Source organism: Populus trichocarpa, chromosome 2, assembly GCF_000002775.5.
Source record: "Populus trichocarpa isolate Nisqually-1 chromosome 2, P.trichocarpa_v4.1, whole genome shotgun sequence".
In the NCBI taxonomy this organism is placed as follows: Eukaryota; Viridiplantae; Streptophyta; class Magnoliopsida; order Malpighiales; family Salicaceae; genus Populus; species Populus trichocarpa.
Window position 1 is genome coordinate 15,359,433 of NC_037286.2, and position 24,735 is coordinate 15,384,167.

The following is a 24,735-nucleotide window of genomic DNA, read 5'->3' on the forward strand; positions in this document are numbered from 1 at the left end:
TTTTCTTAGATAAAAACTTACCATATGCACAATATTATAAAGCTACTCCCATACCCATGTTGTAAAAGGTTTAGAGACTGGTTTATCCCACTAAAAATTCAAACATATAGGAACCTTAAAAAAAATCTTAGGGGTGGTAAAGCCAAGCCAAAACCCTTTATGAGCTAGATCATATTTATTAGGGTTGACCTAATAACATGACATTTCATACATATCCTTTTATATGGTGATCTTATTATATCTCACTGATCCTTATAGAAAGTATAAGAAGGTGAGATATATTAATACCCAAAATACCCTATGCATGGTATTATGGAGCTACTCTCATACCCATGTTGCAAAGGTTTAAAGATCGGTTTACCCCATTAAAAATTCAAAAATATAGGAACTTTTAAAAAAAATCTTAGGGGAAGTAAAGCGAGCCAAAACCCTTTATGAGCTAGATCATATTTATTAGGGTTAACCTTATAACATGACATCTCATACATATCCATTTATATGGTGATCTTATTATATTTTCATTGATCCTCATTAAAAGTATAAGATGGTGACATATTACTATCGAGGATATAAGAACTAGGTTAAAGCAAGGCTAATATGATAAAGGAAATTGTCTGCCAATATGGTTTGACTTTAAGTTAGTAGAGCAGATAAGGTTTGAAAACATACCATGTTTTCCAATACATTATTGGAGTGTTGGGAAATGATATCCTTGTAGGACCATATTAGCTTCCAAAAGCAATATGGGTACATAACATAGTTGCATAAGATTTAGGCACAACACTCTTGTTTCTAAGAAAAAGGAAAGGATACCTTTTGGTCCAACTATAGTAACAACAACATACTTTCAAGAGCTATACGCAAAGTTTAACCTATAGTTAAAGGCAAAGAGGGAGCAAGATCATAAGATAATAGATATGGTACAAGCAATAGTCAAAGCTATAAAAAAAATTGCAAGAAATGAGCAAATAAAGATTAAATTGAGATAAATAAAATGGAATAAACAAGAGAGATGCTTCAAGAATAATGTCAACAACAAACAGGGTTGATTACACAACTAGATGACTATTTAGGAGAATTAGTTAGTCAGAAAGATGAATTTGACTTAATTAAGCAAACTTTGATAGATGAGAGAAATGCTGGAAAAAAAAAGGAACAATATTAGGATTTTAAAACCATACTCTATCATATAGAAGCTAAAGATATAAAACATTATGCTATAAAATTTAAAGGCATAGCCCAACTCATAGCAAAAGGTCAATCAACTTCAAAATAGAAGAATAGGATAGAATTGTTTAGAATAATAATTTTTAGAAAAGCTTGTACTGTATTAGACAAACTTTGTAATATGTTATTTTGTATTAATAAAAGACTCTTTGTTACATATTTTAGACATTTATTGCTTTTTTTTTATTGTATAATGCTAGTTTATGTTTGAGTTAACTCTTATCAGAGACAAATTGTTTTCCCCTAAATTGATCAAAGTTTCTATAGGTTTTGAGCCTTCAATGAAAACTTTCCAAGAAAATTTGATTTAGTTCATCCTCGTAGTCTTAAATAACAAGCATACATAATCAATTCATCCATTTGCATATTTTATTTATTTCTTTACATGCTACTTTATAGTTTTAGTACATGGAGAAATTAGGTTGCCCTGCTAAGATCTAATTTCCCTTAAATGTGCACCACATAAAATACATAAAACAAAATGTAACTAGAAGAAAATGCTCTATTTAAAATGAACCACCCGAAAGAAATTGACAACTTCAAATGAGAAGTCATAAAATTACAAGCCTACTTGAGTGAGCACTGCAAGCAATCTTAATAAGGAAAAGAACATCTAGAAGAAATCAAATACATAAAAAAACACAACCCCTTCCAAGCATGCAACCTTTACCTCAAGTACAAATATTACCTTTTAGTTTCACCCTACATAACCAGGAGGAAAATGGTGCCTCTCTAGAGTAATAATATTCTATGTATTTTCCATATATACAATAAACGAGGCTTAGGTACCTCAAACAACTAACTTGACAAATGAAAAACCATAAAAGCCAATAATTTAGACCATGAAAGATGTAAGGAAAGAGATTTTGGAAAAATAAAAGTCCTAAAATGAGGATTTGAATTCAAAGTAAGAAGTGTTGATGGCAAAAAAAGAAAAGAAGTTGGAGTCTAACTTAGCTACTCTAGAATAGACCTCAACTATAAAAGAAAAGGAGAGAGATAACCTATTAGCTTAGCTACAACAACAACAACAACAACAATAATAATAATAATGTACTTTTTCAAGAGTTACAGGAAAGTTTCAAAGTATTGTCAGTTACCAAGGAAGAGAAAAATTAAAAAAATGATAGAAATAATTGGAACAACATGAGAGGCTTAGAAAAAGATTGTAAAGAACAAGTAGTTGAAGGTTAATTTTAAGTAAATAATGGTGGAGTGGTTGCAAGATCTTTATTAAATAGATGAGATTCTCCACTATAAGTTCAGCAACAAAAGATTTCTAGAGGTGGCGTTTATATATACTTTCTTCTTTAATAAGAACTCTTCCTATTAGCTTTTAAAGTACATTAATGATTTGGTGTTAAACCTTCTTTTCAAAATAGAGTAATACTTTATGTACCTAAATTTATCTCCTATGGGTTTTGACCCAACTCAAGATAACCAATGTAAACATAAAAAGTTGGCATATATGACCATCAAACATAAATTGCATCGGTATTTGTGTCACATGATGCCTGTCATTGAAGAAGAAATCTAAGAATTCTTAAAAGCAATCCTAGACTATCCCTTACACTCTAACAAGCTTATTGTCATGCCAAATGCGCTAGTTAACCTCGTTGAAACAACTATTGTAGTTATGTACATTGGCAACAATTCCTTCATTGATACCGTATGAAAGATATTTAAGGATTTGTTAGAGCAGATAATTAACCTAGAAATATTGAGAGTACATCATATCACAGAGATGTATGAAATATGTTAAATGTAAAATCTCAAAGTAAATTTATAGATCTATAGAAAAAAAAGACATGGTTTTTTTATGTCTTCATTGATTATCAACTTATATACAGAGGTATCTATGGTCCGAAGAAAGAAATTGTATATAATAAAGCAGCTAGGGATGTATTGAACAATATTGGGAGAATATCGGAGGATAATAAGCATACACAAAACAAGAATGTGTTGTCGACTCTTTTTATAATTGAGCTTTATAAATAAGATCATTTTATATTATTTTTCACATGTTTTAGGATTATGTCACATCTTTTAATGAAATATCTTTTTCTATATCTTATTGTTATTTAAAAAACAAGAGATGTTTGTATGAAAGTTACTTTTAACATTTTATTTGCATTTATGATTAGACAAGTATAATTGTAGATTTGTATAAAAATTTGATCGGATTCCAAAATATATCATAATTCATAAATATACTAGGGGAAAATCCCACCTTGTGAAATTTAAAAATTGCCCTTTCCACTCCCAATAAATATAAAAAGACAAAACCTCACTCTTAACTTTATTTAAGTTATAAATGTATTCTATTTCCAATAAATCTTAAAAAGGAAAATCTCTCTTGAAATAATAAAGTTGTGTCCAAAATAAAATAAAATGATTTGAAGATATAAATGGTGGTAAATATAGGTTATTGCCCTACACGTCCTACTTCTTCTTTATGGTTAACCTTTTGGATTTCCTAATTAACAAAACTTATCAGCATAAGTAAGTTTGGATTTGAGATGAATAAAGACCATTTTTGGCAATCCCTTTATAAATATAAAACTATCCCTAGTTGTCCCTAATTGAGCCTAAAAATGTTTTCCTTGGATACAAACCCATACTAGGATCACTCCTCACATTAGGGGTAGAATTTGAAATTCTCTAAGTAAACAAAATGTCAAGAGGGACAAAAATATTGTAAAAGAGAGAATAAATAAATAGAAAGCTCTCTAAAATGTCCCTATTTGAAAACCAAATGTCAAATGATAAGGCACAAAAAACTTGGAGAAGTGAAGTCGTAATGAGGTTAATCACTAGAAAGATAAAATCCACACGGCAAGCTTAAAAAATCTTTGTATGAAATAAATGATCCTATGTCTTTCTTCCTTTAAATACCATTTGAGCCTCATGCATATTCATTATTTTGTATATATGAACCTCAGACTACATTACATTATTTTTAAAAGTCATTTCTAATATATATATATATATATATATATATATATATATATATATATATATATATATATAACTTGTTTGTGTTGAAAGGTGCTAACCTATATAAAGAGAAGAAAAATATTTTTCAAGCAAAAAAAAATAATAATCACAACTTGTTTATGTAATACATTCTTTATGATATTGAGTCATACGATAAATAGAAAAGTTCAACATAACATGAAGCAAGATGCTCCCTTTTTAAAAGTTAAAAATCTACTTTTATAATCCAATTTTTTTTCTTTCTAAAATAGCCTAATTTATCAAGAAATTTGTTTGAGTTATTCATAACTAAGTTTTGAGATAAACAATTCTTGTTTACAAAGCCCAACCAACACTCATTCCAGCAAGAACATCCAAAACTGCATCATGACATTGAGTGACATGTTTAGCAATCTCGACCAAAGAACTATAATTTTTATAAAAATACTTTCAAATTTTACATCACAATACATCATTTCAATAATTAGACTTTAATGAATATAATCCTTGGAATTTATAGTCTGATCCCAAAATAAATAAAAAATGAATTTGAAACAAAAGAATGGTCATTGACTGAATTTGGAAAGTTATTAGCAAGGATGATGTTGACACGTGTGTGCCTTATTCTGGCCATGTGAAATATAAGAAATCAAATCAATTTAAAGGAAATTTTGTGATAATGATGATGTAATTGGTGGCATTTATATCTAAAAGATTTTGATTGATGGTAATGAGTATGCTCCTCATCAGCTGAGGGTAAGGCTATTTGAAAAAAAAATATGACGATTATATAAGTGTGCCTCGTATTGGACACTATAAAGAAGAGTATTGAAATAAGTTTGAGGGAATTGATGTTTGAAAGAACCTCTTATAACAATGATGCATGTCCATCTATATTGATCAATAATTAGAATAGTTGGGTGCAATTTTGTTTAAAGATGATATTCATGATGACTAATACAAAGATGAATATAATTAGATTAGTTGCGAGATAATTTAGCTTAAAAGAATCTATGGTAATCATGTAGCCAAAATGATGACATGGAGAACTCCATCACAAGTTGAAATTGGTGGAGTTGATAACTCTTTTTATAATGAAAATTGAGTAGCATGAAATGAACATCTTCAAACTATATTTGGAGACAATGATAAGTAAAATCGACATGGGTTTAGCTAGCACAATGAATGAACCACACTAAAAAAAGAAGCTTCGGAAGGCAAGCTAATGGGAAGCATTGAATGTATCAAAATAATTCAAATCTAGGCAATCAAGAAGATAATCCTTGCAATTTGAAAGTAAATCCTATTGTTAAAATCTACCAAAAATACATGTAAGGAAAGGAATGTATAATGAAATTATGGCAACCATTATTGAAAAGGCCTCACTGTAGCAATAAAAGGAAGATCACAGACTGGGGGTAAGGTCACAATCCATATATAGTTGAGAACCATGTGTTTGAAGTTGAGCTCCAATTCGATTTTGCTAACAAATTACGAAAACAACTGTAGTCTTATTTAAATTAGTTGAGATATTGTTTTATTTATCTTTGAGTTATTATTAGGTCTTTTAGAGATATTAATACCTTTATTTAAATTTGGGTTCACTGAATTATTATTTATTATGTTTATACATATCTATTAGATATATCCTATTAGACTTTGGATTCTTTCTAGTGTAAATATTCTTTCGTAGAGACATTTTGAGGTTAGACTATCTTTAATAAGTAAATCAGAATTCTTGCGATCTTTTGTATGGTTGGGTGATTCTCATGGTAAGTTCTTGAATAAACATGTAAACTCTTTGAATGAGTGATCAATTTTATTGTGATTTTATATTACTTGTTCGCGTTTTTTTATAGGCATATGGTGGGGTTGATCAATGCTTATAACTTTAGTTCTTTAAGGAAGGTTCTTGTTGGGTCAAGTTGCAAACCATTCAAATATGATTTTAGCGTATATTATGAAGTATTCGCATCACTATCTGTTAAAATTAAGATCACTTTTTTTCTAGTTAAGATTTTAGATGGGAGAAAACCTAAACAAAGTGAGCTTTGGTATAAAACCCATGTTGTAACCCATTTTTGGGTCCCCACAAATAAAAAAAAATATATAATAATAATAATAATAATAATAATAATAATAAAGAATGTGAACAGTGTCGTTTTGACACTGTTCCTCTACCCGCCGCGCTCCATGCTGTTGGAGCCGAACCTCGACAGTAGCACCCAATGGCCGACCAGCCGCCGCGAGACCCGCTCCCATGCGCAACAGCAAAAGCCACACCCACTTGCTCTATAAATAGCACCCAACACAGCAGAGAGAGAGGGGGGAAAAACTTTTTGAAACGGAGAGAGGAAGAAGTTTAAAACGAGGAGAGTTTTGTTGAACGGGAGGGGGCTGGAAAACTAAAAGGGGAGGCGTGTTTTTGGAACGAGAAAGAGAGAGAGCACCCAAAAACAGTCCCCCTCCTGGCCATTCCCCTCTCTCGGCCATTTCTTCCCTGCACCCGAAACAGCCTTCTCTGTCAACGGAGCCCCAGACCGACCTCATTTTCTCCTCCATCCCAGCAGCAGCAACAACACCAGGAGGAGGAGCAGCCGCAGTCATGCCCTGCCACCAGCACCTCCACGAAGACGTTGCAGAGAAGGAAGAACATTGTTGACAGCAGAAAACACCATCAGCAACAGAAGGAGAAGACAAAACAGGGGCGAACAGAGGAGAAGAGAGGACAGAAACTGGAGTAAAACGGACCAGAAGGAGAGAAGACTTTGGGACAAGGGAGATGAAACAAAGACAGTGACAGAGAGTAGAATAAAAGCAGACGTGAAAAGGAAAAAAAACCAGAGGTGGGCACCTCTGCACAGGGAAGAAGAAGAAAGAACAGCTGCTGTCATCGGGCTCCCCAGCCACCGACCACCCTCCCGGCCATCCTCCGGTCAGCAACCACCAGCAGCACCGCCTTCAGAGCCACCACAGGTCAGCCCTCTGACCCTTATCTCTGTTTACTGTTCATCGTCTTGCATGCAGAACGTGCACTGTGCACGTTCTGCAAGCCAGAAAATAATTACCCGGTTACTGTGTGCACAGTAACCGGCTAATTAATTAACAGGTACTGTTCACCTGCACAGTAACCCGATTACTGTACCGTGAACAGTACCAGCCATGTTGGTTTTGGGCTGGGCTGAGTCCAGCCCTGTAGAAAGTAGGCCCAATTCATTTTGGGCTGATTTCGGCCCAGTTTCCTTTTGGGCCGGGTCTGGCCCGTTCGAACAAAAATTCTTCAAAAATTATTCCAAAAAATATGTGATTTTCTGTAATTTTATTACTGTATTCTGATCAATATCGGTTTGTATTTTTATACTGTAAAGATACAAATCCGGTATTAAAATACCTGGTTTTTGTCAAGTTTTTAGAAAAAATGTTTTGTTTTCATGCATACGGCCTAGTCTCTCCAATATATATATATATAAATATTATAACATCATATTTTCACACAACAAAGGAAATTTCAAAAACAATATATGTATTAACATGCATTTCGGCTTTAATAACCAGTTTATTAAAGCCATGAGAACTAGGCCAATATTTCAAAAATTCTAAAAAAATCTTTTTGTCTTCTTTTAGTATCTGGGATTATGAATTTATACGTAAAACATATTCCTGATGTTAAAAATATAGTTTTTATATAGATGTTAGAACGGTTAGGTTTTACCCGATAAGATAAGGACCTCCTTATTGAGGAGGACTTTTCTTGAACCATAGACGGACCAACAACTAGGAAACACAACGAGACCTTGAATTTTATCAGACAAATGAACAATGCAGCTTACCTTAGGTAGGGCGTATTTGGGGTGCTAATACCTTCCCTTTACGCAACCAGTCCCCGTACCCAATCTCTGAGACCAGTTAGGGTTCCTAGTGACCAAAATACTAGGTGGCGACTCCCATTCCATTTTCTACCAACAAAAGACAATATTTTCTTGTCTCCCCATATTTGCCAGATAGATACCATACACACTTCCTAGATTTAAAGTGGAATATTCGCCGCGACGTCGCGCACCCGCGACAACCCATATATATGTGTACGCGTGCAGTTTGATATGACTTGTGCTCAGGCCTTAGATTTTAGGTTGGGCCATCTATTTGAGTTTGAGTTTACTGTAAAGTAATTTTCTAAGCTATAAAAGATTATTTTTTTTCCAACTTAATTTTGTAATTAGGTCTAGTCTATAAATGATTATTTTCTCCAACCCATTATCTTATAAAGGCCATGGAATAAGTCTAATCAGTTTTTTCAGTTACTTTTTCTAGAACTGATTCTTTATGAACTTGGATATTTTTTGCAGCTTTTTAAAACAAAAAATTGTCATGAATAATTTTGATATTATGATAGGTAATTAAAGCTAATTGTGAAGGGAATTTATTTTGATATTAATAAGAATTAATTCATATAAGTTTTTGTTCTAAAAGAGTTTTTTGCATTGTTTTTCTCACTCTTTTCTCCATCTTAATTTTAGTATTTTCTCTTTTGTTTTGAACTTCATTTTTCTCCCAAATCTTAAGTTTATGTTTAGTCTTGTTAAGAGATACCCGAGTCATATTTTCTTAGTTCATTGACCTTGTTCAAAAGTGCAAAGAAACAAGGTGGGGGTGATGAAATCTTAGGAGGCTTATTGCAAACAATTCTTTGGACCAAGTGATGAATAATAAAATTTTAAGGATAAAGAATTTATCATTATAATTGATTTTTTTAAAGTAATTCAACAAGTACCCTTCTTTATTTCAATAAAATATATTATTATACAATTTAGGATTATGTTTATGTATCTTGTGTGTGTGCGCGCGCGCGCGCGCTTAGTATGCTTGATATAATCTTTATATGATTTTAGTTTTGATTGCATGTTTGCATAACACATATATGTTACATGCTTTTATATAAACCTTTACGTTCTCTAGTTTAATCTTGGCTATTCTATTTAATTAGAATGTTTTTGTTATGATAAACTAAACTTGCTCACTAGCTAATCTATTTTAATACCTTTATTTTTACAAAGTAAACAAAGAATATTTATTCAAAAACAAACTTGGTCTTAGATTTCTTACCTCTTTTGTAACCATTCAATACAACCCAGAAACACGAGGAAAGACTAAGTTAATGTTGAAAAAATATTTGATTTTTAAACATACATAGTGAGTAAATGTAAGTCATAAAAATTGGATTAATCCATTTTTAAGTTAAAATTTTGTTGAAAAATATTCTTCAACATGAGTAATATAACATAGAATAGAAAAAAAAATCTAAAACTAATTATAGATAAATGAGAAATTAATCTCAAAGAATCCTAGTTAGGGTTTGATAAGAAATTGTTTCTTTCTTTTTTTCAAGACCTTTAAGTAGCGTTTAGTTACTATTTTAGGACAAAAGATATAGAGACAATGAAGACAAATGAGACAAGAAAGAAAATGAGACAGAGACAAGATTATGTTTTGTAATGATGTACAAGATAAAATAATTGTTTTTGTATTCTATTTGGTTATGGTGGATAAAACGAAATAAAATATAAAAAAATATATTTTACCCTTAATATATATCGTTGCCAGACTTACATATTTTAAAAAGTAATTAGATGTTTTTTTACTTTATTTTATATTGAGTGTTGAAATTAATAACATTATAATAACCCTAGTTATAAAACCAGGACTGACTTGATAGGTTGACCCGGGGCCTAGATCAGTCCGAGTTTAAGAAAAAATAAAGGAAGAATTAACTCGACATGACCCAATCAAAAACCCAGGTCAACCCAGGATAAAACACATGTTAAAAACCCGTTGACTTTTTTGAAAAAAATAGTTAAAACAAGGTTGCTATGATTATTTAAAAAAAAAAATTCGGGTCAGCCAGGATGACCCTCCCGAACCGTCGCCTGAACCTTGTCTCTAGTCGACTCCCGGTAAGAGTTTCAAAACTATGATAATAACTATTTTTATTCATACGTTGACTTGGTCAATCCGTGTTGACCTTTTCAATCTGTGACCTAAGCCTTGCCTTGGTTGACTCCCGAGTTAGAATTTGAAACTATGATAATAACAAATTTTATCGTTACATTGACCCGAGTCAACCTGGATTAAATCAAGTTTTTAAACTATCATAATAAACCATTTTTATTTTATGTTGACCTGAGTCAACCCAGGTTGACCCTCTTAACATGTTGACCCTCGAGTTAGTTTTAAAACTATGATAATAACCACTTTCGTCCTTACTTTGATCTAGATCAATAGTCAACCCCACTTGTAAGCTAGGCCTTGACCCAGGGTGATGCCCGAATCGAGTTTTAAAATTATGACAATAATAATTTTTATTCATATGCTGACTCGGGTTAAGTTGGGTCAACTTAACCCTTGACCCGAGTCTCGACTAGTAACCCGAGCTTTGCTCTAAATTGAACCTCATGTTAAGTTTTAAAATTATAATAATAAATATTTTTATTCTTACATGTTTACTTAAACAAACAATTGAAAGTTACGTGTTCCCTCAATACTTCATATTTTAAAAGTAAAATTTATTATAAAAATAAATTTATCTATCTCTTTAACCAAACATTATTTTTATATTTTTATCTCTTTCATTTCAAAACAATAATCAAATACCATCCCTCTCTCTGTAGACACTTACTTTTAATTTTTATGGTTATTCTAGTTTTTTCTTTTTTGTATATGAATTAGATATAATATAGAAGTGCATCAATACCGAAAAACAATTTGTATCAATTGTAATTTATGTTGTGATAATTTAATATGTTTGATATTCTTTTTAATTTTTTTGTATGCATAGCTTTTCTTTTTAATTTATGTTGTGATAATTTAATATGTTTGATATTCTTTTTAATTTTTTTGTATGCATAGCTTTTCTTTTTATTTTTCTTTGTAGTTTTAAATTTAATTATTAATTTATCATTGAAAAACATAAACTTTATTTGAATTTAAATTGAATGAAAGTCCATGAAGAACCAAGAATTAAGGATAAAAAAACAAGAAAAGAGGGAGTGAATTAAACTAGGTAACACAACATATGTTTATTTGCATTAATTTAACAATTGCTCCACCCATAATCAGCAGAGGGATAGAGTGGAAAATAGAGATACTACCAAGAAAGAAGATAGTGTATCTCTTTTCTATACCCAAGAAATTACTATCAAGAGAAGGATTCCAACTTTGATCCCTTCTAAATCTATAATAGTGCTTTGATCCTTCTTTCTTCCCATCTCTAGGCAGCAGATGGGGCAGTGACATATTGAACAGCGCCGGCTTCAGAGAGAGCTGCAATGAATGGCTGTAAGTTCACTGGCTCAGCATCAGTAGTACAATCCGCCACAAGTTTCTTGGAGTCCAGTGATTCATCACTGTAAATGTCCCACCATTTCTTCACCAGCATCTTTATATCCTCTCTCTGCATGTTCTCTTCTTTGCCAGTGTATCTCCAAGGCTTCGAGCCCTACACATAAATGTATGCCAGCAAATTAATTAGTCACAAGATTACTAATTTTTACTCCTCAAAACTAAAAACAAATAATGCAAAAGGAGAAGTGGAATACTCACCGCAGCACAGTAGTGAACAACTTTGACCCTGTCAAGCTCCACATTTTCTGGGTGACGCCATAGCATGGCAAGAACAAGATTGTAAACTAGAGGAATTGGCGTGTAAATATCCTTGAAGTACATGTTCAAAAAGTCCTGCCAAAAGAAAGACGAAAAGGAAACGTTAGAAAAACTCTACAATCCTTCATCAAAACACAACATGACGATCAAATTCAAAATCATGGATCAGAACACCATACCTGCTCCGCAAATGGGGTAGGAGGAGTGACTTTGAGAGTCTTCAAGAGATCATGATAAGTGGCAATACTAGGCTCAAACACACACATGCCAGCATTGAAGTAAGGAGATGGTGGTTGACCCATCTCAGCTGGCCAGTTAACCTTGTCAGGGCATTGCTGGCAATAGCCAATCTTGTACTGCGGAGTGTGACTCCATGTTTTCTCACAGAAACAATCCATCACCGCATAAAAACGCCCATCAGGCAGATCAAATAAGTGGTCTATGTTGTCATAAACCTGGATATCTCCATCCAAGTATATCATCTTGCTGTATTCCACAAACTGCAATTTAATCAAACACCATACTCTTAACATTAACATATCAACACATTAAAAGTTACAAATAATTAAAACGAGTCATTAGCGTACGACAAAATTGAAAGTAGTTCATTTGACGAAGATGATACGGCCCTTCTTTAGTAAACAAGGGCATTTTCGTCCACAGGAAATTGGACAACACCATTTGTCAGGGCTAAGATGCAATGGAGATCAGGAAGTACTATCATCCCACATTAGATTGACACGTGTGAGAATGGGAGGAGCACCCAGATAATCCACGTGCAAGTAGCACAAAAGAAATAAGATTCTATTACAATCCTACGTCGTAAGTACGTACGTACCTCCCATATACGGAGCTTGGAGTAGTTGATGACATAGTAAGCCATGGCAAACTGGGTCTGGTTCTCTGGCGGGTAAACGGGTTCAATTTCCCGGACTATACACCCTTGAGATTCCAAGATCTGCCTGTGTTCCTCTGGCACGTCAGGTAAGACTGCCACGATTAATGGATATGCCGTTTTGACCTTTCTTAAGCCTTTGGCTAGCCCGACAACGCCTTTCACGTAATCTCCATCACCAGCCAAGAACGTTACATAAGCCCTGCTAGGTAAGCTAGCGAGCTTGGTGAACCCGGCTGGTTTCAAAGCAGACCGTACAAGCTCAGGAGCCATGTTGCGGTCGTCGAAGAGGGAGATGAAAGAGAGTGAGAGAGGAGGCTTTAAAAGAGAACTTAAGAGAAGAAATGGAGAGGAAAGCTGGCTGTTGTTTTGGGCTGGCTGTGAGGTGATGACTAGGGGGGGTTAAATAATAGCTATGAAGGTATTTTCCAGGTTTTTTTAATGAAATTCTTAAATGTGTTGTTGAATTGTGAGCCTTACACGTGCCAGGCGAGTTGATCCAGCGGTTGTGTTGGAGCCGACATGTTCTGGATAGGAACCAAAAAAAAATGGGGAGGGTATGGATAGGAAGGCACTGGAAGGAGCTACATTTGAGAGTGAGGTATAAATCATATGTGTCTCGGACTAGAATAAGCTTTTGGGCTGTTTCAGTAGTCGAATGAAAATAAGCCCTTGGATAGAGAAAGAGAGCATGCGATTTCTGTGCCAGAACACTTGGCAAACGACGTTAATTTTCCCTAAAACATTAAATATATTGAATGCTTGACTCGCGCTTCACTATATATCAGATATTTTTTTAATAAAAAATTATATATATAAGTTTTATTTGGTATGTTTTTATAATTAAAAAAATTCTAAGTAAAAAAAATAAAAATTATGCATACAAGTAATTAATTAAATAAATCAAGAACTATATGTTAATAAATAAAAAAAAATCATAACAATAACTAAAAATAAAACAAGAAAAATAAAAAGACAAAAATAGATCAAAATATTTAATCTCATAAGATGAAATTTTTGTCCAATTATATTTGTTAAATATATTTATTTACATAATTTTTTTATTCATTCAAACAATAATAAAAATAAATACACATTAAATTAATCGAATAAAATAAAAGTGAAAAAAAATATCATGCAAAGCTACAAGATAGGATTTTTGTCAAGATTCCAGCAACTTGCTCTCACATTTCTCACATTAGGGGGAAAAAAATTGAGACCAAAATTAATTTTCCTTTTAATTTTAAAAATTAAAAGAATCAAATATTAATAATTTATAAAGTACAAAAACAACAATAAACATTATGCTCAAACTTTTTAAAGCCACACATTCTATTCGTGTCTTTTAGTATGATCCCCTGAATCTCATCTTCCCACCAAATTGATTAATAATTTGATTTAATAAAAGCCAAATTATATATATATATAAAACACAATGACCAATCATTTATATGATATGATACGGTCCAAGGATCCACAGTGTATTTTGCATAATAAATTCCCATGACATTTAATTTTTTAGTTGATAATTGGATTTGTTGAAATGCTTAGGAACTTGGATTGGATAGATGAATTTATGGTTTGCGTACATGTATGCACGTCAAACGAAAGCCTTTTATCATCACAATTTAACGATACCTGCTCTTGAAATCCCTTAGTCTCAGTGATTTACTGAATGTTTGGAAATGCAGTTATTGTTATTTTTTAAAATATTTTTTATATTAAAATATATTAAAATGATATTTTTTTAAAAAAAATTATTTTTAAAATCAGCGCATCAAAACAATTCAAATCATATAAAAACTTTTATTTTTAACAAAAAAAAATTAAATTTTTAAAAAACACAAATACAACAGCGTTTTTATACAATCACTTATTTTGTCGAGCATCCTTCCGCTGAATGTGTGTATGTTCACATACACTATTTAATTTTGTTCAAAATTATGGAAAGCGAGAAGGCGATTCCATAGAAAGATACCTTGAGAGCAATGGACTCAGCCTTCCCTTCACGTCGAGATTTCTGTATTGATGCCTCCTCAGGTGGGAGCCACATTCCCTCAAATGATACTGTTTTTTTGTGGGGTCCATATTATCATGCACCTTTTGCCATGTCATATGGCTTCGTGGCCGTCTGTTTCTGTTTTTTCTTTCCCTCTGTAGCATCATCATCTTGAATTTTCCTTACCTTTTGCTACAACTTGTCATCACCAGATTTTAACTTTTGTTTTTTGACTTTTTTGAAAAATCTAAAAAATAATAAAAGTAATAAAAAAACCAAAAATATATATTTTTGATGTATTTGTGTTATTTTTTGCATTTTAACATCTTTTAAAAAGAATTAGAAATTAAATAATATTAGACCCTATGCAATTCATAAAGTATATTAGGCTTCTAATTATTAAAGAATATTCTAGTTCTAATTAATTTACTCTCTTTTCTCTATTCTTGGATAGATTTACACTTATATCAATTGATGTTTTGACAGTAATATTAATAGTTATAATAACTATTAACGTTCATATGAAAGTTATTCTTGACACAGGTAAATATATATCAAAATAGTTAACACCTTTTTATTGTCTAAAACTTTTAACAACAAGTCTAGCTTTATATTTATTATTAGTGTCATCAGTTTTCATCTTTCTTTTAAAGATCCACTTATGGCCTAATGGTTTACTTTCGGGAGAAAGATTCACTAGTTCCCATGTATAATTATTCATAATAGATTTAATTTCACTATTGATTGTCTCATTCCAATAAGAAGTTTTCGGATAGGATATTACCTCGAAGTAGGTTTGAGGCTTGTTTATTAATAAGTATGTTAAAAAATCATGACCAAATGTTTTGGTCATTTTTGCCCTTTTACTTTTTCCAAGCTCAACTTCATCATCTTCTAATTGATGATGATTACTTGAGCTAACATCAATTGTTATTTTAAATGAATGATTTTCTCGTGTTTCCTTCCATGGAAACACATCTTCGTATAATACACCATTTCTTAATTCAATAATTGTATAAGGATTAATATCCTCAACACTTTACTTGACTTGTATTCATGAAATTGATATACACTATTCTTGTATGCATATCCGATAAATACACAATTCACTGTCTTAGGTCTTATCTTGACAATATTATGCTAATAAACATTTCACGAGCTTTATCTTTACTTATAAGCAAATAAGTATAACAATACATTATGTAATTGTTTATTATAAGCAATATAATACTTTTTTCTACATGTAGTTTGAACAAACTTTAAATCACCAATATATAAGTGAATTAAGTCTAAAGGTTCACTACTTCTTTTAATTATTTGAAAATAAGGTTTTATAATTTTTATTCTAGGCATATTTCATAGTTATGATTTTTCTCAAAAATTATTCTTGGTAATAATTAATGGTTTATTAAAATTTTCATAGAATTCTAATTAATATGACCTAACCTGTTATGTTACACATCACAAGACTCAAGCAAATAAGAAGAAGTGACATTCTTCTTTTTGTTCTCATCCTTAGTTATAATGATCATTACATTTATTTTATATATAGAGGTCATCACACCGATATCCATTTTCTATAAACATACTACTCTTAGAGAGTATGAATTTATCACTCTAAAAAACCATTTTAAAACTGTTTTTGCTCAATAATGAGCCAGACATTAAGTTCTTACTAATATCAGCAACATGCAATACATTATTGAGGTTAGAAGCATTCTAGAGGCCATCTTTAGTATAAACTTTCCAACACCTAGTACCTTAGAGGTTGACGAGTTCTCCATATATAGGTTTTCTCCATCCACTTCTTTGTAAGTGGAAACATCCTCTTCTCAGTGCATGCATGTTTTGTAGCACTAGTGTCAACCCATCACTGCTAATATAATGATCATTTTGTCCTTCCATAAAAAAAATGCATGGACCAGGGTTATTTTGAATGCAAAGCATTGAATTCATTATAGTAAAGGGTATTTGGTTCTTTTAGCCTTTTTTTTTGTTAATTGTAAGTTTGGTTAACGGTAGTAACATAATTTATCATTGAAATAATAATTTTATATTTAAAAACTTGTTGGTGCGTGCAACATGCGCCAACGCATTGTAACTGCCACACACTTTGGGCAGCACGTGCGGCAGTAAAAAATAGGCTTTCACCGTCTCAGTTTATTCCTTTCCATTTCCTTTTCTATTATAGGCGGCGTGTGTTCTTCAAATATGGTCGGTGTATCGCTGGTGATCCTTTTTTTTTCTTCCTTTATTTCTCTCTCCTACCTTGGTAAATATACTACGGCCCTTATTGTTATAGTTCTTTCAGATTTAAACCGTTTAGTTTTGATTATGTTTGTAGTCATTTTCCTTTTTGTCGAAATTTTTTTTTGTTTTCAATTTAACTCTTAGTGTTTAATTTGTATATATAAGGTATTTCAATTTGGTCCTTCTACTTTTAATTTCTTTTTTTTCCTTTGTCATTTTATCAAAGCTTTTATGACTTTTAATTTTATCTTTCAAATGAAGTTTATGATTTTTGTTTTTTTAATGATAATAATGATTTTAAGTTGTTCCATTTTCTTTTGATTTCTTGTTGTTTTCCTTGGTCCTTTTATCAAAATTTTATAGTCTTCAATTATATCTTTCAAACGAAGGTCATGGTTTTTATTTTTTCAATAATAGTAGTAGTAGTTATAATTATAATAATAGTCATGTTAATATTGATGATGATGATGATGACGATGATGATGATAATAATAATAATAACAATATGAGAGAGAAGAAGAACAAAAATAGTGATGATAATAAAAATACTAATAATATTTGTTGTGATATATAATGACAATAATAATAGTGATCATAATTGTGGTAATGGTTGTTAAAATAGTAATAATATTAATAGAAATGCTACTATTATTACTAATAATGATAATGTTAGCAATAGTTATGGGTGATAATAATGATGATGATGATGATGATGATATTATTTATTAACAATAGTAGTGATAGTTATTTTGATTCTTATTTTTTGAATTGTTGTTTTTAAAAATTCTTTCGTATGATTAGATTTTTTATTTAATTTCATCATTTAATATTTATTTTTTTTACAAATTAAACTTCTTGATTTTTATAGATTAGATGCTTCAAGTTTACTTGGTCATGGGTTTAAAAAGTTCATACATTATATATATATATATATATATATATATATATATATATATATATTATACCAATTTTTAGTACCTAAATATTATTTTTTTTATTTTAAAAAATAACCCTTCCTCACAATTGAGTGCAAACATGAAGGCTAGTACAATACAAAAAGGACAATTTAGCAATTCACGTTGAGATGTAATATCTGTTTATATAGAAGTAGCTTGCATGTCGTGCTATGCTGGTGAGTACCAAATCTTTTCTTAATATAAGAAAATATTCAAATCTTTTAGAATTTTTTTAATATTTTTATTAAACTAAAAAACATGGTCATTTTGAATTTTTTATCCATCAAGATAAATTTTCATTTAAAAAATAAAACAATAATATGTGCATTCAATAAAATAAATCAGGAATTATATATATTAATAAGTAATAACAAATCTATTGATCTAAACCATACATGTAGTTATTTGATCTCGTGATAACAACATATTATGATAACAACATAATGCATGCATGTTAAGATATATTATCTCATGTCATATGTAGCTTTTCAATTTTTTTAATCTAATTATATAACAATATTAAAAAAAAAAGAATGTAATTCATTTTAAGTAAGCACAAAACATATATTTTTGAAGTCTAAAATCAAATTTTCAATTAACGTATCTTTTATTTATCTCAGTAAACGTAAGTTTTTTAACTGGAATAATTATTTCTATTAAGTTTTTTTATGATTGTTAAAACAAGTTAAAAACATATATCAAAATAATTCATCTATATTTTATGTGTGATTAAAACAAAAAAAATCATAAATATAATAAAATTATGTTCAAAATCTATTTAAAAATTCTAAAAAAAAATTGAATAGAATTTTCATGAAAAAATTATTATTACTATTATTATTTTCATATGAAATACATAATAATTGAAATTATTTAATTAAAGTTCAAATAAAAATTTATAATATTATTTAACAACAATATCAAAACTGAAGAGTAAGTGAATTAGCAACGTAAATCTTTTTTTAAGTGTGAAAAAAAAAAACAAAGAACAAAGGGAAAAAATAAAAAGATAGAAAAAGACTAGGCGTAGCGTCTAAGCCCCTAATAACAGGTTAGACACGAGCAGGCTTGGAGACCATCCCACGCGTCTGACCTTGATTTAATTTTATTAAAAGGATGGACAACATGTCATGCATCTTCATTTTTTTTTGAAAAAAGTTAAAGAAGATGACACTTCGCCAATTGTAGCAGACGATGAGTCATTTGCTTGCCTAGTTTTCATCCGTCAAAGTGGCTAGAAACTAGACAGAAAAGTGATTTTGTTTTTAACCAAACAACTCATTTTTTAACTAACTTTTCACCTGAAAAACATCTAAGAAACACATAACAAACCTCAACAAACCCATATATGCCCTTAAAGAAGCAAAATATTGGTTAAAAATTGAAAAATCAAACTGAGATCATAAATTTTTCCAAGTTTCGATCTATTTTTTTTGGAAAGATGAGGACAAAAAACCATCATTATTATATTTTTCTCATTGAATGGTACACTTTAATACCAAACTTGACCATTTTGTTGTTAGAATCGCAACAACTAAATACTTTTTTTTTTATAATTATTTTTAAGAGAGTATTTCTCTTATCAAAGGATTGAAAAAAGAAGAAGGTATTTTTCGACTGTTTGAAACTGTTTGAAACTTTTTACTGAAATAAATAAATGGTTTATAATTTTAATTCATGTTTCTACTTTGGAAATCACTAAATAAATCCGATCCTTTTCCATTTCCTCGAAAATAAGTGAATTTGTTTTCTTTTTTCTTTCTTTCTGATAGTGGAGTTTCACCTAATTTTTTCCCATATTAGTCATAGGTATATACTTTAACAATATATAAAAGAAAAACAAATCTAAGGTTGATTGAAAAAATAATAATTAATCTACTATTTTATTTTTATCCTCTTAAAAATATTATTATTTTATTCTATAAATAAGAGTTTTTTTTCCAGTATTGCAGTGTGATTTGAGGGTTTTCACCTCAGTAAAGATTAATGCATAAAAACTCCTAAAAATTCATGAAAAAATGAAACAAATGCATGAATGAGCCCAATGGACCAAGAAAAGTTCTTACCGTAACTTACTAACCCAATCTACAGCCGAAGCCTAAAAAGCCTTTTCCTTGTTCTCTTTTTTTCGTTAAACAAAATCAACTGAAAAGGCTAGCATCAGGTCAGCCATTGCTTTGTGTTAATTGAAGATCCAGAATCTGAGATGAAATGAACCAGTACTGAGAGGTAAAGATCATAAATCTTCTCAAATGCATTTTTCCCATGTTAACAATTAGCATCTTTCCCGTGTTCATTTCTCAGATCATGACGTTGCTTTGCAATTTTTCTTTTCACAGATAATTGATCTGATTATGAATATCTTTCTTTCATTGCAGCCCGTTGGAGAAAATTATGCGAATCCAAAGACATGTTTCTTTCACGTACTCTTCAAGGTTACTGCTTGTCTGTAATTTTTGTTTGAGGAATCTACACCACACCCACTTCCATGTAATTAACTATTTAAATCTTTAACAGGCTGCAGGCCTGGTAATGTACATTCTTTCAGCCCTGTTTTTTGATAGCTTTGTCATTATTTTTGTGGTCACGTTTGTTCTTGCTGCCCTTGATTTTTTGGTTGTTAAGAATGTCAGCTGCCGGATTTTAGTTGGGCATAGATGGTGGAATGGAATAAATGAGGCAGGGTGAGAGTGTTTGGAAGTTTGAATGCCTAGACCAACAGGTTTCAACTTCAAACGTCATACTAGTTTTAAGTTATCGTGATACTAATATTTCATGATTTCATGCATTTCATGGTTTTCTTTTTCTACTCCTTTTCTTTTATGCAGTCATCGGCTCGCATGAACAAGAAGGATTCTTGGCTATTTTGGTGGACATTATACCTTAATGTGAGTTCAAATTGGATGGCTGTTGCGTATAATCCTTACCGTACTCATGGTTCTAGTGCATTAATTTTCTTATAATGTGAGTTCAAGCATTATGCTCTTATTTTGGTGGACATTATATCAATCCTTGCGTATAATGTGAGTTCAAGCATTATGCTCTGATTTTATTCATCTAAGTGAAGTATAAAACTTTTTTGATATTTTGCCAAATACCAGGTGTGCAAGAAATAAATAAATAGTGGGATCTTTTACTATATTTAGATATTGATGTAGATGAGTGGTAAGATATGCTTGAAATGCTTTGCATGACAGCTTAAAAGCTGCAACAGTGGTTGAAGAACAAAAATTTTAATTTGTTAATAGTATGGAGCAGTATGGTTTCCACATTATATATATATATCAGGGCAATTAACAGCAGAAAAATTGTTGATTGATATGGTTACAAATGAAGTGATGGTGTAGTATTTCTTGAAGGGCACTATATATAGAGGCATCCTTGTGCTTGGACAAAAACTTAGTTGATTGTTTATCCAATGACTACCCTGGGAGAGGAAATAAAATGAAATAATATTTGGTAAATTTCGTGGAAGTCTGATGCATGGTGCCCTGCTGCTTGTACTGGATCCTGTATGCATTAAGTTAAAGACAAAAGACATTTCACTTGAATTCTCATCGTTTCTTAAGCTGGTACTTCCCATATTTCTTATTATTATAGGCTGCTGCTTGGGTCATCCTTGGAATATTTTCAGTCATAAGGTTTGAGGCTGATTATGTCCTAGTAGTCGCTGTTTGTGCAAGCCTCAGCATAGTAAACATTGTTGGATTCACCAAGTGCCGCAAAGGTTTGGATATTTTAAACTTTCTGTGACAGCAGTATCCATCTTTTATGCCAAGGTCAAAAAATGTAGCGAATGGTCTCAAAGTTGTTATTTTTTTTTAAAAGCCTTATCATATCAATATGGCCATGTTTGTTTTTAGTGGCATGTGCTGGAGATGAGATTTTAAATAAAAGTACCTACCATGCTGTTCTGAGAAGTCCAGTTGTGAATTTCTGCTTATTGGGAATATGGATACCTCATATTACTGTAATTAGCCGAACTGCATGTGACTTTTTTCTTAAGCATTTAACTATTACAATCTTTATTTGCCTTTGGCCAAGATTAAGAGCAGTTTCTTCTACTGTTTCGTGCATAAATACTTTGTGAAATAAATTCTTAGTTGCTCAATAAAATAATATCTTGCCTGCATTACTACAGTTTAGAAGTTGCATTTTTGGAAGTGTACTTTGCTAATGTTCTTGATTTATAATTGAAATTACACAGCATCAGTCGTCTTAACAATATTAGCACGAATTATTTTCCCTTCATATAACTGCATTTTATTTTTCTTGGTTGCTATGTGAACAATTAAATTTCTTTAAAGCAATCTTATCCATGGCGTCTTTTAAGCTTCAGTCGAAATCTGAAATTTTTTTATGTAATGAAGGGTAATCTAATCCATATTCAGATGCCAAGAAGCAAATTCAAGGATTTGCATGCCAGGCTATTGCGTCTCATTTCCATACGGTCTGCACTTAGTGCGGTGTAAGTTGTCTGAACAGAAATTTTCCAGATATGTTACATTCTTCTGTTATGGCCAATAGCGGATAACAACTAGTACAGTCACTTTGGAATTTCTAAATCCCTTTAATTTTTTCAAATACACATCCAATGTGAGAGATATATGCAAAGATAAAGAGAACAAAGAAGCTGTAAAAGGTTATCCAAATAGATTTGTTCTTTTATCAAAATGTGTGATTTACTCTTACTGTTGTTTTTGTCACTTGTCATAATGCATTCGAGACATGAAAACCAAATTGAGATATCTTTGAATTTGGCTGTTAGAAAGAGAGATCCATCCTGGTTGCGTAGGAAATAAATTCACCAGGCCATCAAGTGGATGTAACTAGTGAAGAATACAGATGACCATTTGTTCTGTAACTCTTAAAAAGTTTTTGTCTAGCACTGGACATCTTAGTTCTTGCCCATGATCTTGTCCTATTGTCTTGGAATTATGTTAGTTCTTGTCCTATTAGAAAGTGGGATTTGACATTTTGAAAATGGATTGTTTCACTAACATAATTCACTTGATTGTATGGCAAGGGATATATTCATGGAACACAAGGATTCTTCTTTGCTTAGTTGGGTTCCCTGGTGTTCCTTTTGTTTCCGAATGGGTAGTAAGGGATGTGAGCCCGTAACCTCATGTTGTTTTCAAAAAGGTCATCTCTGAAGTATTTTAACGTTCATATTTCATGCCATGCGTGATATTGTCGGCAGTAGTATTTCCATGGTCATTCCGACCAGTGACAAACTCATCTGCAGTGGTCAAACTAAGAGATCTTACCTTACCCCACGACTTAAGAATTAAAAAGAAGAATCAAAATCACAGCCCCTTAATTTTCTATGGGTTTTGAAAAGAATTAAAGGGTGTTGGTGGGGTCTAATGGTACATATAGCGAGCGAATAATGGAGTTAGTGGTGGGTTGAATAAACAAAAACTTGTGTGAAATACAATGTTTCCAGGCACTAATCGCGGTGTTAAAAACTTTAACTTAAACGAATATGCTCGTGGTAATTGAAGTTTTCTTCGCAAAAAATTCTAGAGCACCTTTTTCTTTCATGGTGGGGGCGGGGATTGTTCATCTGGGGCTACGATCATGTAAATAATTGCCTTCTCTTTCATTAGCCTAAGAGCATGGTTGCCGGACAAGACAGTGATTTCCTTTTCTTTTTTTTCAAGGAATGATTTGATAATCTGTGGAGACTTTACTAGCTGAGATTAACGAAGAGATTTTCACGAGTGTCTAGACAAATCTTTGTGTATTCATCCAAGTTATTTGGAAACACAAGTGAGCTTCGATAAATGGTGAAACTGTGGCTCGTAAATAAATGAGATACAGTAAAGCAAGCTAGAAAGATTTCCTCTTAGCTGTGGCCAGTGCGACACTGAGATGCCACTGAACCTAGTCCACTGTTGTACGCTAAAATAATGAAGATGCACATTTCCTGTTCGGAAGCTTCCACTGCCAATCCTAGAATTTATTCTTTATCAACTGAACTGCCCTTATCCTCAGCCGTCATCCTCATCAACGTCATCATCTTTTCCAGAAGCTGAAACTTTAAAAAAGAAAAACCGAGAAGAATCATTCTCCAAGGAGTGAAACAAAGAAACTGGAAAAGAGGAAAAAAGAAAAAAAAAACATATTCTGAGTTACAACTTACAGTACCAAAACCTACAATTAGTGGTGCTACTGCCGCTGTGATTTATCACCGGAAAATGAAGTTCATAGCTACTGAGTTACGATGTGTCCTCGTGGCACTTCATCCAAAACATGTCAACGGGCATGGACAAGCTTATAATTGAATAGCAAAGTTGCCCGTATAATTTGATAATTCATTTTATGAACTGTGGAGATAATTGAGGAATTCTATATCGTAAAATAATGGATTTCCAATGCAGCTCTTTGTTTTATTTTTCCTAAACAATATTAGGTTCAAAGCTTTGATGAATTTGATGATAATGCACATTTTCTAAACAATTTTTTCTAAACAAATGCACATTTTCTAAGCAATTTTCTTTTCAGTTATTATGTAACTAATATGTAATAAATAAATAAATAAATAAATTGCTCATAGATATTCAGTAAAAATAATTTTTTTTATAGATTTTTGACATGATTTTGTCACATTAATTAATTTTTTTTATCTTCAATTACATACAAAGTATTTATATATTATTTTAATTAAAACTTTCATTGAAATCTTGATGGGTTTTTATATAAAATACAATGCTTACAATTAAAAAATGTGCATTTGTTAAAATAATAAAGAGATGCATTAATAAGGAAAT

The 24,735-nt window shown here is 31.4% G+C and overlaps 1 protein-coding gene and 1 pseudogene across 1 annotated transcript; one reads left to right on the top strand and one right to left on the bottom strand.

Annotated features, from left to right (window-relative positions):
* Positions 1 to 11,251: 11,251 nt before the first annotated feature.
* LOC7460481 (galactinol synthase 1) lies at positions 11,252 to 13,148 on the bottom strand. Its single transcript, XM_002301495.4, has 4 exons — positions 12,698 to 13,148; positions 12,039 to 12,359; positions 11,800 to 11,934; positions 11,252 to 11,695 (listed from the first exon to the last, which is right to left on the bottom strand). The coding sequence occupies exons 1-4, from the start codon at positions 13,025 to 13,027 to the stop codon at positions 11,468 to 11,470; spliced, it is 1,014 nt and encodes a 337-aa protein (XP_002301531.3). The 5' UTR covers positions 13,028 to 13,148; the 3' UTR covers positions 11,252 to 11,467.
* Positions 13,149 to 19,996: 6,848 nt separating this feature from the next.
* Positions 19,997 to 22,650, top strand: LOC18096421 (Golgi apparatus membrane protein-like protein ECHIDNA; annotated as a pseudogene).
* Positions 22,651 to 24,735: the final 2,085 nt, after the last annotated feature.

What these genes read in the sequence shown, in the direction of transcription:
- LOC7460481 (XM_002301495.4), bottom strand. Translation starts at nt 13,027, where the DNA reads ATGGCTCCTGAGCTTGTACGGTCTGCTTTGAAACCAGCCGGGTTCACC. An exon ending in CCAAGCTCCGTATATGGGAG is followed by an intron (nt 12,360 to 12,697) that starts GTACGTACGTAC and finishes ATTAAATTGCAG; the next exon opens with TTTGTGGAATACAGCAAGAT. An exon ending in TTGTTCACTACTGTGCTGCG is followed by an intron (nt 11,696 to 11,799) that starts GTGAGTATTCCA and finishes ATTTATGTGTAG; the next exon opens with GGCTCGAAGCCTTGGAGATA.